We start from the raw sequence: 16,713 nt of genomic DNA, 5'->3' as shown, positions 1-16,713 counted from the left end.
CCCATTCAAGCAATGTGATAGGGTGCCGCCTCTTTGACACATTGTGACGCTCTTTGTTTTTTGTGCATTGGGATTTCGCACGTGCACTCTCCTACACTGTTGCTTTTGGTGCCAACTTTGTGGTTATGTTTTCATCCATTCGGTTTCAAACTGCATAGATTCGTGTAGTTTCCCTTTCTTTTCTGAATAACGCGTCCTGGAGTAGCCAGTCCCGAGTGGCTACAGACTAACATCTCCATTTTTTCTTTTAAAAATCAATCAGTCAATCAGCGGCGAAACATCCCACTACATCGTCATCACTTATTTGTTGTTGTTGTTTAATGTCACGCGTTGCCATGTCTCTTTTCCTCGATTTAATGCCCTTTTTAGGGGCCCTTAGGGTGCATTGAAATAAATAAGTAGATAAATAAATAAACATGACAGATGCATTGCACTTCTACATCATCGCATTAAACACTGCTAGTGACCGCTTCAGAGCACATACAAGTAATCATAGCAAAATACTAAAGGCTAAAGAACCTTTCAGGCTAGATAGAACGGTGAATAAATATATAATGTTTTCTCCGTATTATTTTTAGTCCGTCCAACTCCAACGTTTTCTTCTTTAGCAGCACAGGCGCAGGTAAGCTCTCTAAAGCAAACAGCGCTAAGCCATACATAAACCATGCGCGGAAAGAGACAGCCATTTCTAGTCTGCGGTGGACACGTATGAGGCAGTTCAACTTCTCGGAGAGTTATTTACATTAAAAATATGGAGCAAGCAACAGTCTGATATTTCTGAAAGCTCTTAAGCTTCCCTGTCTCCAGTGGATAACACATCCCTATTCAAAAAGAACAGCACTTCCTTTTCGTTCCCTGTGAAACACGTGGCCTGTTGCTGGTTTTTCCGCCTTTGCGTATAGGAGCTATATACCTGCAGGCATGGATTAGCGAACTATCCATCTCCTTTTTTTTTACAAATCAAATAAAATAAAATAAAATTAGCGAACTGTACTCTAGACGAAGTGGTGACAATTTCTTTTCGTTGTTTCCTTAATTTTTCTTCTCTGTTCCAATTACGAGAACTGGAGTAGCCGATCCTCTTCATAACGCCACAACCTGCAGTTTCTTTTTTCTCACACCAACACAAACCAAACAAAGTGATGATACGTTAGTTTAGGTTGGGTTAGTTAGCTTTAGGAGCCTTACGTTAGTGGCCTTACAAGATATATTGGAAAGTTTTAGTGAGTCGTTTTCACTCCAACTTCGAACAGTTTTGACGCTGCTTCAACCAGAGTATTATATTCCGAATCACTTCCTCTTTTCATTGGTCACCCGCTACATGACGTTCGCGAAATGGCTTGACCCGAAACGATTCACTGATTCAACGATTCAAACGATTCGGCCACTGAAAAGCACGATTTACCCTGGCGGAACCTACAGTAAGCAATATGAGTATGGCTGGGTTCTTGGAACCAGAAGACGAATATATATGGAGGAATAGATGGTGAAGAATTATGAATGATGTGGACGCAACGTTTAAAGGTTCCATTCCGCTACAATATTTCTATAACGGCCCACCAAAGTCACCTTTATTCTCACGTACTCTAAAAAGGGGAATAATTTTGGGAGCTAATGCAACTTCTCGTCCCCGAAATTAGAATTTATCTCAATTTTCGTCCCCGACCCCTGGCTGACATCTCCTTTTGTGTGAATAAACATATAGCCCCCCCCCCCCCCCCCCCCCGGAATTTAGTTCCCGACACTGCGAATACTCCCAAAGCTTCGCATAAATCTTAGCGCACCTAGTGCACTTAGTGCATGTGATGTCCATGGGTTTCCTCCACGTGCACCTCCAACCCATCTGTATGTCTGTCCGACCTTGTCTAGCCACTTCCTATGGATTGCGTTTTGCTTTTGTTTGTATTTGTATTGCATTTGTTTGTATTTCTCTCAGCCCTCATCCTTTTCTCTTGTACTGTGTAACATGACTTCGATATACCCTTCACCACTTGTAACCAGTCCTCAAACCTGAAGAAGTGCAGCCTACTGCACGGAAGTCTTGTTCTTAATTTGTATATAGTAAACAGTTGATGCTCTTAACCGTCTTTGTTATTTTCGATCCTGCATCGTCAGAAACTTGCACGCTGATTTTCTTCACGTTCTACGATGCCCTTAGTCCATAAATGCAGTAACGTTTCGGCGGCGTCTAATCTCCAAAAGGAAGTAAAACTGCTTCTTTTTTAGCGTGTCGGACGAGGATGGCAGCAAAACTACATATGTACTCCAATTGAGTATTGCAGGTAGCAAACTTCGAACAAGAACGCCGGGGTAGCATTTGCCAGCGCGTCTTTCAAAGTGTGAGCCTGTATACAGACGGTCAACGAGCCAGAACAGTTGCACTTTCTTTGTCCATTCGCTTCCGCAGTGTTCTGGAGCGGGAAAAAGGCTGTTTCGCTGCATCACCGCCAGATGGATGCAATTTAGATACAATACCGCGCTCTATTGTTTCGGTAAATTGCCCGCGGGCCCAGAGGCAGCGTAATTGCCGACGGGGGGGCATACATCCTGATGGGACGCCCAGAGGTATACAGATATAGGACTGACGGTGCGTGGAAAGAGTTTCTCGCCGCGATGCATATCGGTCGATAGATTGGAATACTTCTCCTGGCAGAAAGGATTAGACATCGCATTATTAAGGCTCATAACGGGGACTCGCGCTCACTGTGTGATTGTACAGTTTCGTGGGTTATGATCAAGGATATACTGAAAAGTTGCTAGCAGCTACCACAAACTTTACCTCCTACCAGCGGTATGGTCGAGTGGGGATTAAGGCTTGTCTTCTTCTTCTACTTCATTATGGGCTTATAGAGATGTTAGCCAAGCTAGGGCTGGCCACTCGGTGGTGGTAGCCAAGGTCGTGCTGAAGACTGAGAGGTGGTGGGTTCGAATCCCACCACTGGCTGTGCTGTTTCAGGTTTTCTTTGGGTTTTCCGAAGTCTTTGGAGACGGAATGTACCCCCTGAATTCGGCCCAGGACGCATACTAAACCCCCTGTCCCCTACTCCTTCCTGCTGTCCTCTCTCCATCTGTCCATATATGTACGTCGCTCATAGCCGCAGTTGCTTCGCGGCTCTAACACGGAATTAAAAAAAAAGAAAACGTTACCTCCACAACAGGTACATCAATCGATGCACATATATGTGAGAAAGATGCGCACTGAAAAAGGACGTCGGTAACCTCCGTGGCTGCAAGTAAAATATGAGTTTACGATTCAAGCATCGTCACGCCAGCAAAGCGTATAGCTGCTTTTCCTCCGCTTCAGATTGATTGATTGATTTGTAAAAGAAAAAAAAATGAGATGTTAGTCTCGAGCCACTCGGGACTGGCTACTCCAGGACACGTTATTCAGAAAAGAAAGGGAAACTACGCTTCAGATTTGTGTCCTGTGCATTAACTTGACCAAGAGCTCAGGGCGGCCGACAGCTTTTGCACCTTTTCTTCTAGCCATTATCATTGCTTTCTGTTCTTAACAAACGCACAAACAAACAAAAAAACAGAAAAAGAAAAACGTTGCATTTACTTGGGGAATCTCGGTTCAGAAAATTCAATTTCTTGTGAGAGAAAGTTGATTGAAGAGGTCGTAAGTCGTAGCAGGAGTTCGCCAAAGATAAATACCGCTGCACCTCATATTCGTTGCGTTACATTAAATTATACATGACGTATACAATACGTTTAAAACGTATTTCGTTCTGATACGGCGTATTTCACTATAGTATATCACCATGAGGCACCAAAAAACTCTTCAATCCGGCCCCCCGGTCGCGCTCTCAGTGCCTCTTGCCTTTTTTTAACTGTTCATCGAACTGTCTATAGAAAAAAGAAAAAAAGTCGAAAGTAGCCGAAAAATAAGGAAACAACATTAAGTAATCGAGGGGACTAACAGTGCTGGCGTAATTGGAAATGAAAGAAAAATATGGGGATGTTAGTCCCGACCCAGTCAGGACTGGCTACTCCAAAACGCGTCTGTGTGTGTGGAACAACAGAGCCAGAAAAAAGAAGAAACAAAACAAACAAAGAGGAAAGAGGTAGAGTGGGTCAAGCAGAAGAAAGCATAAAGGAAAAAAGGGGGAAAAGGAAAGTGGGAGACGTTAACACTCACCGGTTCATAATGCGTAATTATACAACCACATCCCCAGTATAGCCGCCATGCTTCGCCCGCCCTCCCAGCCTCGCCACCGGGCAAGCCGTATCGCAATCCGTCTCACAACGGGTATATCCCACCCAAAATGCCACCGGCTCACGCTAAGACGCCGAGTCTCTACGGGAGGGGGGAAAAGAACATCTGACAACTTACCCGCTCGTGTCCAATGACTTGAGGCGAAGTTCCGGCAAATACCCATCGATAGTAGACGAACGGTGGATTCCGCAGCGGTCGATGTGTGGACGACGCCTCCCAAGAGTACGGCACCGAAATTCTGCGATAGAGATAAGGAAAGCGTTCCCTCAGAGTCTGGCCCCCAAAACGAGCCACATAAATAACGGTCGTGCGCTTCGTGTCATCCTCCCCTTCAGCTGCACACATCCCGGAACGAGAAGAAATAAAGGGAACGGTACAGAGAGAGACACATCGCTCGAATTGAGAACAGCGTCGGCGTAGATAAAAGCGGGCACTTTAGCCACAGTTTATTTACTCCTCGTCTTTGTACGCGAGAAAACAAGAACGTAGTACGTATATATATATATATATACGGGGGACAGAAAGACAGTTTACTCAGTCGTACTCACGGAGGGGAGGAAGAGCGATAGGCCTTCGCTGTTAGTCTGATCGCTTTTAGCGTGTAATTAAGTTTCTTTTATTTTTATTTTTATGCGAGCTGTACTAGTACGGTGGATAGATCGAACTTTTAAGCGTTTGCATGTGAAACGAGATCCCTGTTGTCTCGCAGCAGTCTTAAGAATTGATCGCCTTCCAAGCCGAGGCTAGGAGGTGAGGCGAGGTTCGAAACCTTGCACCCGCAGTCCTGTCTGAGGTTTTCCTTGGGTTTTCCGCGTCAGTCTTTCCGGGCGAATGTCGGAGCACTTCCCCTGAAGTCGGCCCAGGACGCATACTAACCCCCCTGTCTTCCACTCCTTCCTGCTGTCCTCACTCCATCTGTACGCGTCTGCAAGTCGCTCTATTCCCTAAAGCTTTCAAGCAAACAAAAGGAGATACAAACAGCTGGGATACAGAAAATTATGAAAAAATACAGAAGAAACAGCTTTACCAGATTATGAACCAGACCAATCACTGACACAATATAGCCCTCGTAAAGTTTCTTTGTGTGTATGTCTCTTTGTTTAGGGGATTGAGGAGAGGTCGGCCAATATCAGCATGTCTGCAACTCTTAAAGTAAAATGAACAAAATTCTACCAGGGCTACGCACACCCAACCCAAAACAGTGCATCCGAAGAGTGTACGACATATCTAGTAACACCGGTGCATGCGTGCGTTTCAATATTTTTTTTCTTTCCTATATCACATCACATCACACCAGAGTATGCGTACTGGTGAAGCTATTCCAATCACAGATTGGCTTTACCACTACGTAACGAGCATAATGTTACTATTGCCCTCTCATAGTAGATGAGTGTCTGCACAACGATTAGTGAAGGAGCTGTGTTTTCCCGTATTTCTTCATAATTTTCTGTGTCTTTCATTTTCCTTCTGTTTGTTTGTTTGTTTGCTTTTGGGAATAGCAAGCCTACATTATGGCTAACCTTTCCCTTCTGCTTTCTCTTTTTTATCAGCATTAAACATATCCCCCCTTTCATATCAGCCATGTCGCTCCGTCTTCTTTCGAGAGAGGGGGCAGCTTCCACAAGCCGTGACGCGATGCTGTGTGGCCCCAATTTTCGAAGGGCGCTAATACACATTTCATAAAGAGGACATCTCATTTCGACACAGGAAAGGCTCATTGAGACGCATCTGCAGGCAAACGAATTGTGCTTCCAGCGTCATCGCCACCAGTCAGCGGACTTTCACAGTGCGTTCGATAGCGAAGCAGTGATGTTTCCTCTTTCTCTGTCCGATCCAGAACGGAACAGTGCGTTGCAACGGAATAAATTTCGCAGTGAAACTTGGAAAGAATATTCGCCGGCGTTCCTTTAGGTGACTGCCTTCCACAAACGTTCGTACGCTCGAATATCATTAGCCATTAGCCAAGTACATGATGATGATGTACTTAATGATGATGATATCTTCTGACCGACATCGACACCTTCGTCTGGTCATATCGGCACGACATTGATGTGCTGAGGAAGGAAGTCTCAACGGTGCACAGCACGACCCACTAATTCTAGCCACTCAACCACCTACTGCATCTGGAACATATTCCTCTACGACATAATTCTGGTGAAAAAGGCTCTGAGCCATCACCAGTGATCTAACCTCAATTCATAACAGTCGCATGACCAATACCGAATGCTTGAGTACCAGCCGGAAATATTCCCACGGAAGCTCTGACACTGAAAATGAAACGAATAACTTTGCAGTTCTAACAGTTTGTTACTTGTAAGCATTCCTTTCTCTAATGGGAACAATCATTACTGCGACGGTCTTCTACGCAGCAGACAGGCACTGCTGCAGCAAAACCTGATGAGTGTCTTTCACCGAAGGACATCTTTGCTTTCTGGCATGGTTTTCAAACGTACTTGAATTACGATCGTTATGCGAATGACTTCGACAGAACGAGCTGGGACCGACGAGTGATTTTTCTTCCTTTCGATCTCGTCTTTCTATAATTACTTATCAACTCACGCGAGCACCACCAGGAGTCATTAAGAAACTGACCATTTGGAGCGTTCAAAAATACGCAGGTGTCCATAACAGGCAGTAAATCAAATGAGAGGAGCCGTTCCGCACGGAGCGTTGCCTTGGCGCGGTGTTCGAATTAATGGTATAAAAACTGCAACCGTGAGTATTAAAACTTTCCCGCAAGACGTGCGAGCGCTTAATTTTAGTTAATTATGACACGCCTTAAGTGGCTGACTATTTGAGACATTCATAAATTTGTTATCATCCGCGGGCACATCTAACTCTTGTGTGCGCGTTGATTAGTCTGAAGAGATTCTGATATTTATAACTCTTCGACGTGCAGTTAAGACCCAACCAGCAGAATGACCTGAAAGACAAGTACATGGGGGTGGCTGGGATGTGCCCTATCAAAGGGATGCTCCAACTCACAGATCTCCACACGAAGAAAACAAAATCGTTCTACCTGTCCACCCCTATATGGAATCGCACTACCAGCAGATTCTGCTGCTTGGGGAATAGGTTTACCACATTCGCGCAGAACACGCTTCCTCCAGGAAGGTAGCTACAATCAACTGTAGTAAGCTTGAAGAGAGACTTTACAAGGATTCGAAAAAAGAAGAAAGAAAAAGTGAGCATCTTATCGAACACGATCCATCCCCCTCGATACCGAATACAACATTCGCATTCATTTTGCCCGATTATTTAATTCGTAAATAATGGCAATAGCACACCGAAACCGAAATGCGAACAGCAGAAAACAGAGCTCGAGCGTGCTACGGCGGGTCGTCAGGATGAGGGTACTGTGACGTCACACAGCGTTGTCGTCTGCTTCGAAACCTGCATTCTCTCTTGCCAGATGCCGGATGATGTCAGAAGTGTGTTGCTTTCAGTGCCCTCTCGCTTCACAGAGGCGAAGCGCTCGCTTCGTAATAAATTCGCTTGAATAAAATCTGCGCAGTTATGGAATGATATACGTATTTTGTACACACGTTCCTGACATCCCAAAGGTTACGGATATACCACAACCTTTGCCGTGATTTTGTTGCGGAGTCCCACTTGAAACAACGCCAGACATCCCGTTACATGTGCGACATCACTTAACGAAAAATCACTCCACGCTGTTCGTATTTAAAATTCTAATTACTAAATACTAAACGGAAAGGTCGTACAGCTAAACTTTTTTTTTTCATGCAACTACAGCAACCAAAAACTTTGCGTTTAAATCCTGCGTAGTCACACTAGCAGAAATACGTAACCCCAGAAATAGTTATAAAACTGAAAGACGCCTCATAATCCCGATAAACGACCAGAATGTTCCCATCCTCCGAGCGACATCATGATCGATAACGAACGAGCCCAGCTTTTCATTAGAATCCCGCGCGTCGATGTCGCATATACAGCACGTAGATCATAATACCACCGGCGCTTTCATAAAACCCGACTTTGCAAAACGCGCTTCATGTTGGATAACCGACGTCGGCACCCTGCCATAGACGTGAAAAGCTGGCTTTATGTGTCTAAATAGGAAGGCAGGTAGGGTCCCGTCCGTTCCGAATATTGATGAGTGCTCGGCTCGGCAGGCCTAGGTTCATCATCATCATCAGCTGCATTGCACAGCAACGAAGAGTAATTGACCTGCACGCGCATCAGTCACGGAAAAACCACCGCCCTTGCGTGTGTGTGTGGACCGGCGGAAGGGAAAAAAAAGCCGGCGGCGGCCCGGTATTAATAATGCAAATCGCAGGCTCATTCGCTTTCTAATTAATAACCCACGTGACCCGCTCAAAGGCAGCCTGGATGTATGATAATTTCCGTCATTCACCATTCGCCGTGACCGATCAGTTTCGTTGGGGCGTAAGTTGTACGTATAGTACTTGGCTCCGAAGGCTATTCAAAATGGTTCAATGCCGTCGTGGTCGCGCTGTACGTTGGTATGGCTTGTAAATTATGAAGTCGTATCATGATTTTGCGTGTCGCTGTACATCAAAGCTCAAAAGAGGTGACTTCGTCATTAAGAGCTCGCCAGTCATGACAGTGATTTCGGTGGCCGTGGCTTCGGGGACGAGCCATCATCAGCCGGATGGAAAGCCACCGGTAGCCACGGAAAGCCTGTGTTGGAAATCGTCTGCGGTGAAAAGTCGGAGCAGACGACACCGATATGTCCACGTGACGAAAGAGTGAGAGACTTTCTGTATCTAGGCGGCGTTGACAATATGCGCATGTCTATCACATCACGGATATAAAGCGGAAGAAAAACACATAGCGAGAGAGAGACAGGGGAGGGATAAAATTGTGCCACGGTGAGAACTCAACCGACATGTAGCAACCTACGTGAGTGTAAAGATGCTACTCTACATAAGCCAATGCGAACGCGGAAGACAGGGGAACCCGTAAAGAACCTCAAGTCTCCCCCGGAGTCTTTAAATCTCCTTTCCCAATACCCACCACATTGCCCACAACAGAGCTGCCACCCGCGATGTGCCAGCAAGGACATTTCCACGGCTTTATCGCAACCGTAGAAGAAAAAGAAGCTTCAATAACCTACGTGTGGAGAGGAGAAAAGAGAGGAGGCTGATGCGCGCTTTCCTTGCCGATTAACTCGCCCCCCCAAAATGGATTGCGGACGTTTGCCTCTTCCGCCAACTAATACAAAATCGATCTGGAGCCGTGCAAACGTGCCCAGCTGCCCAAACTAAGAGCTCGCACAGTCGTGTCATGTACCTAGAGGTGGACGGATGAATCTGGCGGAGGCGTCCAAAAGACGTGCTTAGGCGGAGGAAAGAAGGAACGCGGATGCCTTGATTTCTTTTGGGAGTCGCAGGGACTGTTGTCTGGTCAGTAGCCAAGAACAATTAGGAGTGAAAGTCTGCCCGGCTGCCTGTATGCTTCTCGGCTCGCGTTTGTCTCATGTTGGCTGTTTTACTCATGAGAGTTTCGGCCTCAGAGCCGACTGCAGCCCAGGCGAACGGAATTGGGAGCGAATGGCGCGTGCAGTCCACGTCGTAGGCTGCGCACGAAGCTTTTCCCTGTAGCGAATGGATCGTAGGAATAGCATGCAGGAAAACGATCGCATTTTTAGGGCCTTGACTTAGACAGTATTCGGGTGTTGATGGATGGAATCAGCGGCTACCCGCCTGCTTTGAACGCACGTGTAATACTTTCAAAACCTAGGCTTCACTGAACGCAGCGAATTGAACAATCGTCGAAAATGTCGGACAGCGACGGAAATCGAACCGGCGCCTCTTGCTTACCGGTCAAGTGCGCTATGCGATTACGCCACGCTGGCACGACTGCCCCGACCTCTTCTTTTTTTCACAAGCACCTTGAGGCTCGTGTTGTGTTTGTCTGCCGTGTTCCCCATCAGTCTCAGAATTGTTAGTTTCCATCGCGTACAACGTCACGTTCAAAGTAAATACTAATTATGTGAACTTTGTAAGCACGCCTCACCCCAATTTTATGCTTACCCCACTTCGCCCAGAACGAATCAAGTTAATCTGTGACGTTTTGAGGCCGTCTAAATCTGAAATCACAGTGTTCCCCACACGAATATTTTCCGCAGCCATGCGTCTCATGAGCAGATCTGGCCTGCTCCACTTATCCTGCACATCGTCTGCGTGGGACCATATCGCGTATTCTGCGTCAGCTAAGGCTTAGGAAAACGCCTGGTTTGCATACTTGACTTTCGTCATAACTCTCGGCTGTTTTAAAAGCTCGCCGTTTGACTGAACCGCACTGCGCATTTCTATTAAAAACGACATGAACCCGGCTGCATTTCGAATTCCACCCAACTATTTTTTCCCCCCCCATTTTGCTCGAGAACGCGTACCCCCACTCCCATTTTCTTCTACGTGCTTTCTTCTTCCCATTATAAACGAAAGTAAGAACCAAATAATTCCGTTTTCTGCCTCCTTTCATCCTCTCACTTTTTCTCCTTCCTTTATCACGTTCCAACCATAATATATGGCGTTTTTCTGCAGCATTATTTCAGAGGGACTTCATCTGATCACGTTCGCGTCTTATTTTTTTCCCCCCTTCGAGTTCGCCGCGCGCCGCCTCATGTCGCCGCGACAAAATATTCTGCCCTCTCGCAAGATTTTTAATAAGTTTATCGCGCGCTGGAGATGAACGATCGATTTCGCGCAGGGCCCGAGGGGTTGCTACTTTTGACAATTGTGACGACTGAATATATGTCCCGCTCCTCCTATTCATTTGCGTTTGTTGCATCGCACTGAAGAGAGACTTCGCTGTGCGTCCCGTGTTCAACTGGTGCACGGTAAACGGTCTTACTGCGAAACGACACGAAAGTCAAGTTGTTGTTTTTTTTAAACAAATTTGGCATTTGAGAAGAGCACTCTTGCGTTCACTGTTGCTGCCTCTCTTCTACGTTCGTATTTCCGTCGCTTCAAGTAGCTGGTGCGTTGTGTACTGGCGCTGTGACAGCATAAAAAGGATACGAGCGCAGCATATCAACGAGTACAGGTTTAGATATGCTGGAAAATGTAGAGGAACGAGCTTCGTTTAGAAGAGCTGAAGCGTAATCGATCATAAATTTTTTTAGCCACTACGAGAGCGCTCACGCAAGGGTTGCAGCGAGTGTGCAAACCAAGTCCACTTCATAATGCGTCACATTTCTTATTTATTTATTTATTTTTTTTCGGTGAAGTATAGTTGGGGAGCTTTCGAATATTCGAGAAGACCCCCACGAAGGAACCCCAAACTGCGGAATATAGGAATGAAAAATTATTTGCTCTACTCCGATTAGGAAACGTTTTCTCATAATAACTACGGCGCACGATAAGGCGTAATAAGGGTCCTATAATACGCAAAACGAGTTTCGCAGGACATGAGATAACCACTTAAAGGAGTGATTACAGTTACTCAAGGAGAAACGAGAATGCTGTTACGTGACATGCACAGCTGAGTTCAATGCACGTCCCACTATGAACTATTACGCGAGAACTTGGTCGCCTTTCGATAACAGGTCATCGAGCCAACAAAATTCACATGGCAAGCATATATAAAAGCATTAAAAACGTGCCAAAATTGCCTAGTCGTAAGGGGGAACAACTGACGCATCGCAAAGCGTAGAAGCTTGATATGCACATGAGGATTAACGAAGACATAGCAAATGTTTCATGACTTTGTATCTCTCAGTCCCGTGTTCATATCAGGTATTAGTTTCTTGTTGAAGTCTCCCACATTATATCTGCGTACATACAACGTAATTTGTATCTGTATCTGTATCATACTCTGCGTCTCAATGTTCATTGGCGCTTCTTTCATGTATATGTTTTTGTTTTTAATTGATCTTCTTTATTGTGGCGTAGCGCAGCCAGTGAAGGACAGCTCAATGTTGTGCTTATACATAACTTTAACTTCATTCTCATATCTCACCAGCTCCCGTGGCTCAGTGGTTAGCGTGCTGGCTATGTCACGTCGGGACTGGGAGGTACTCGGGTTCGAATCTGTGTGTAGGTCGCAGTGTAGGTTCGAATTCCGGTGCACAGTGTTCTCTTGGGGGTTTTCCTCAGACGCTTTCAGACATATGTCGCCACAGAAGTCGGCCCAGGACGCACATTCCCCCAGGGCGTCAGTCGCGACGTTGCCCACCTCTGTGAGGCCGACAACGGCAAGCCTTTTACCACCACCACCACCATTCTCACGTCTAATGTTTCGGGTGTAATGGGGTAGCGTACTGCTCTCTAGCAGGGAATCCCCCCATGTCGTAGTCACGATTTATTTGTGGTTGTTGTGGTATTTCACCTGCTCCCCAGCGGAGAAACATAATTTGCTATTTTTGTATTACACCGGTCACGCCGCAATTGCCGCTAAACTTAAAACTTACATAAAATAAAGCTACATCAATACGAGACGATGACCAGTTTCTAAACATCCCACACAGAAATATACAACGCAAAAATCCGCGCATGTTTCTTTTCCGGAAAAGCAATTTCTATCCAGGCCCGCCGTCGTGAGAATATTATTCGATTTACCGTTCACATTGCGTATCGGAACATTCATCCACATTAAAGTGAACAGCCCGTTTCATAACCTTACACCCGCACCAAGAAATCCGCGCACGCGTCATGACAGGCTGCACAGTAGTTGTTCCTCACTGAGACGACCTCCCTTCTATGTGTCGTATACGGCAACTTGATACTGTATCGAAATACGAGTTCTCTCTCTGTGTGTTTTTTTTTTTTCGTTCCCCCCCATTGGCTGGTAATAACACAATGCAGCTCCTCATGAGCCGATTCCCTTTTCAAGCTTTTCAGTCGGATCCCGCAACACGGTGAGGCATTTTCCCGAACAAGGGTCCCTCCCTCTTCATCCTTTTTGGCTCCGAGGCAATTTTTCAGTGTCGACGCGATGTGTCAAGTGCAGCTTTCTAGGCGGGAGTGAAGGCTTTCCATGCACCTCATGCGCGCAATCTCATCCGATTTGGGCAAGTGATATCTTCGTGCCTTGAACGTGTAATGAACATGCGGGCAATTTATATTTCAATGTCCTATTTATTATTATTGTTGTTATTATTATTAAGCACATGCAACGTTCCAATCCCTTTTCGTGTACAGTCTCGCTCTCCGGGTGATGTACAATGTTTCCAGAACTTTCATGACATATGGCCAGGTTCATTGTAGCTATTATATACCAGGTGTATTTTACTTTCTTCTATTACGAGCTTTATCGCTGACATTTGTGTCGTCTACTTAAGAAAATATTTTACGACTACCGGTGTGTAACGAGCACTGTAATGTTGCTATAAGCTTCTGTACTGCCACCAGTGTACACAATAGACCAAGGCGGTGTGTCATATGCATATGCTTTATCTGAAGCACATTTAGTCAAAGCCGTTAAACTCCGATGCAGCAGAATCGGTGTCATACAGTACACTTCAGTCTTCTCTCCGCTTTCGGTTTCGCGTCCCTTCTGAATCACGCCAGCCTTCTGAAATGAATTGCCCTTTCGCCGGTTTTGTCAACTGATACTAAGAGATTTGGGAGAAAGTCACAGCACACCCTGGAAGAGGCTAGAATTTGTGCGTCACCGACCTGAGGAAGAACGCTGCAGGAAAATATTTCCGTGTATAACGCGCACCGCGCAGGACCTCTTCAGAGCACTTTTTTTTTACTGTATAACGCGCGCGTTATACACCGGAAAATACGATAATTGATTGTATTTGCTCTGTGAGTGCTTTGTATTAATGTTCTGTTTGCAGTTAGTTGAACTACCTTAATTAGTTAAGTCACCAAAGGGCCCCTGTTTCCACTCTCTGTCGGGTTCAGCCCACATGCCTCTTTGGCTTAGGAGGGCCTTTTCTGCATTTCCGCATTTCCGCATGTGCCTTATTCTGTTGAATAAATTATTATTATTCTCCCAGGACGTTCTCGCCTTCACCAGAAGCCGTTGCTAGCGTAGCGTAGTGGATAACACGCTCGACTGGCAACCGAGAGATGCGTGGTTCGGTCCCCATCCGGCTTTTTCCGCGACTACCATATTTCAACAAATCCAGCGTTTATAGATAAGGTTAGAAGGCCGTACAGTACAACCACAGAATGGCAGCGGAGTCACTTATTACATGAGTTTCGCCCTTTCTAACGCACTCTTGCGGTCCTAATTGGGACTATAAATAGCAGCATGGCGATGAAAACCAAAATAAAGCTGGTCGACCGCGCTACCTTATGTAACGTTGCTTTATGGGGGCGATTATCGAAAAGAACGGGGGCAAACCACGTACTCTTTTCTGCAAAAGGCACCGGAGATTGATGTTAATGAATGACGAAAGAACAACAACACAGAGTAATCCAGTATTTTCTCATGGAGTTCCGAGAGGTGTTCACGTGCCTCCCGACGGCAGTGCACAAACGCATGCACGAAGTACCTTCGCTAATGGCTACAACGCCCGCATTATACTAAAAAAAATCATACTACTCGTATTTTAAAAAGAGCGGTAATCTGCACGCCAAGTGAAGGCCTGGGTAACTAGTGGTATAATTACTAGCGGGTTACTGGGGTTCGGACGAAAATAGACTAAACCTAAATCCCTTGACACTGCATAATTGCTCGGACGAATCGTGAACAGTGCAAAATTACGCCTCACTTCAGAAGTTTTAAGGTGACAGAGCGTTTAAGCAGGTCAGTTCACTGTCAAACCTTGCCCTATGCAAAAAGGAACAAGGTTATGATTTTTCATTTGTTCTTTTTCCCTTGATTGTTAGAATCCACGTTGCGTTTATCTGAATACATATGTTATCTAACAGCGAGACAGAACACGTAAGTATTAAGAATCACTTTTGCATAGTGCTGACTCCTATTTTTGATACGCATTCCAAAAACCGGGAGTGAGGGCACAAAACGTATGTGTCGTGTTTGTAAGTGCGCGGTAGTCTCCGGTAAAGCGTGCTTTCACTGCACTGCCACACTGTATGCAGGAGAAACAAATGTGGTCGCATTGGATACATATACCATACGGGTTTTGTCTTTTTAACAATCGGGTTTTGTTGCAAGAGGTCTAAAATTGGAAAAAACAACAAAAAAAGGAAAATCTCAAATTATTGTTATTTAGATGAACCCGAGCTGCAGCGCGGCGGTGCTGAATGCACAGTGTTTTCCAGTGCCTGTATTCCAGGTTGAATATGGCAACAGTGGCAAGTTCGCTTCTAGGGTTTCTTCCGTCGTACCTTAAGTGGCGATGATGCAAATCGGGGCAGGCTGGGTAGAAGCAGATCTTACGGGTATTGCCCTAAGGAACAAGGCTCTGCAAACTCAGTACGGTAGAATGTGATGTGCACACCAGGCTTGATCGGGATCATCAAGACACGAGAAGATCTGCTTGTTTATGTTTTGCGTGTTTTAATGGCGTTAGCATACGCAAGAATCGCGGCGTGGTCTGCCTGTCTGAACGGCGCGGTGCGCATGTGCAGTAAGTGGAGAGGGAAGCAGAGGGCGCGTGGAGAGTTCGACGCGTCAAGGCGTCGGTACTCCGCAGTGCAGCAGCTGTGGTGGTCGCCAGGTTCAGACGTATCTGCGTTGGCGCGCCACGGGTCATGAAAGCTGCGCGAAGGAGCGGCGGCTAAAGAAGGCAGCGAGACTGCGCCGTCTTGAATGCTGTCTTGTGTTAGCATAGTGAAGGGTCGTTTGAAGGGTTGTGCCGCGTTTGTGAAGCTCGTTGAAGGGTTGTGTAGCATAGTGAAGGGGAGTTCCCAAATCGCTTTCCAGTTTTAATGCTGAGGCATTTCCGTCGGATCCACCGATGGATCGACCATGATTTTTTTTTCTCCTTGTGCAGCCATAATTTCAGTTTGAACCACCGATGAAAAAGGTAACACTGTTTCGAATGTAGTTTAACAATCTGCCCCGCGTCGTCTTCTAAAAACGCGCACAAGTTTCTCTGGGAACTAAACGCATCAAAGTACTTTCAACGCGTCCCTGGTCCAGGCTAATTGCTCGAAGAACGCCGTTTGCTCTGCGGTGCTGCGTTAATATTTCAGACTCCCATTTCAGTCTCGTTTACATTGCGTCCTTCCGACGTAAAGATTTGTTGCCCCTTTCCCAGACGACGGCCGTGAATGCTACCCACCCTCTTTCTCGCTCTCCCCGCAGGTGCGAGCATTGATTTTTACGCCCGTATTGATGATTTTTGCACTGAAGTTCCTCTCCTGGAGCCGTTGGGTGGGACGCTGATATACACAAAAGGATCGATGGCGAAAAGAATATCGACCCCCGAAAAAGTACTTCCTCTTTCGCCTTTCTTTCTTTTTTGCCACGTATTCTTTTCCTATTAATACAGACGCTGCCGCGGGCAAGAGCGAGAAATTTGCCCCTGTTTATTTCGCGCTCGCTTTGTGCTCGTTGTGAACGAGAGCATCGTTGTTGTACTGCAGTCCGCCTGCTGGTCCCCAAGATCGCGGGTTCGAACCCGGCCGAGGACGGTGGCC

The 16,713-nt window shown here is 46.1% G+C and overlaps 1 protein-coding gene across 1 annotated transcript in view; it reads right to left on the bottom strand.

Annotated features, from left to right (window-relative positions):
* Positions 1–16,713, bottom strand: part of LOC135367064 (uncharacterized) — a 416,498-nt gene that overhangs the window by 74,044 nt on the left and 325,741 nt on the right. Inside the window, exon 7 of the mRNA XM_064600159.1 lies at positions 4,337–4,457. Coding sequence (XP_064456229.1) covers positions 4,337–4,457 — 121 coding nt within the window. The remainder of the gene's footprint in view (positions 1–4,336; positions 4,458–16,713) is intronic.

This window comes from Ornithodoros turicata, chromosome 8, assembly GCF_037126465.1.
Source record: "Ornithodoros turicata isolate Travis chromosome 8, ASM3712646v1, whole genome shotgun sequence".
Lineage (NCBI taxonomy): Eukaryota > Metazoa > Arthropoda > Arachnida > Ixodida > Argasidae > Ornithodoros > Ornithodoros turicata.
The sequence above is the reverse complement of the archived record's forward strand: the minus strand, read 5'-3'. Positions and strand labels throughout refer to the sequence as shown.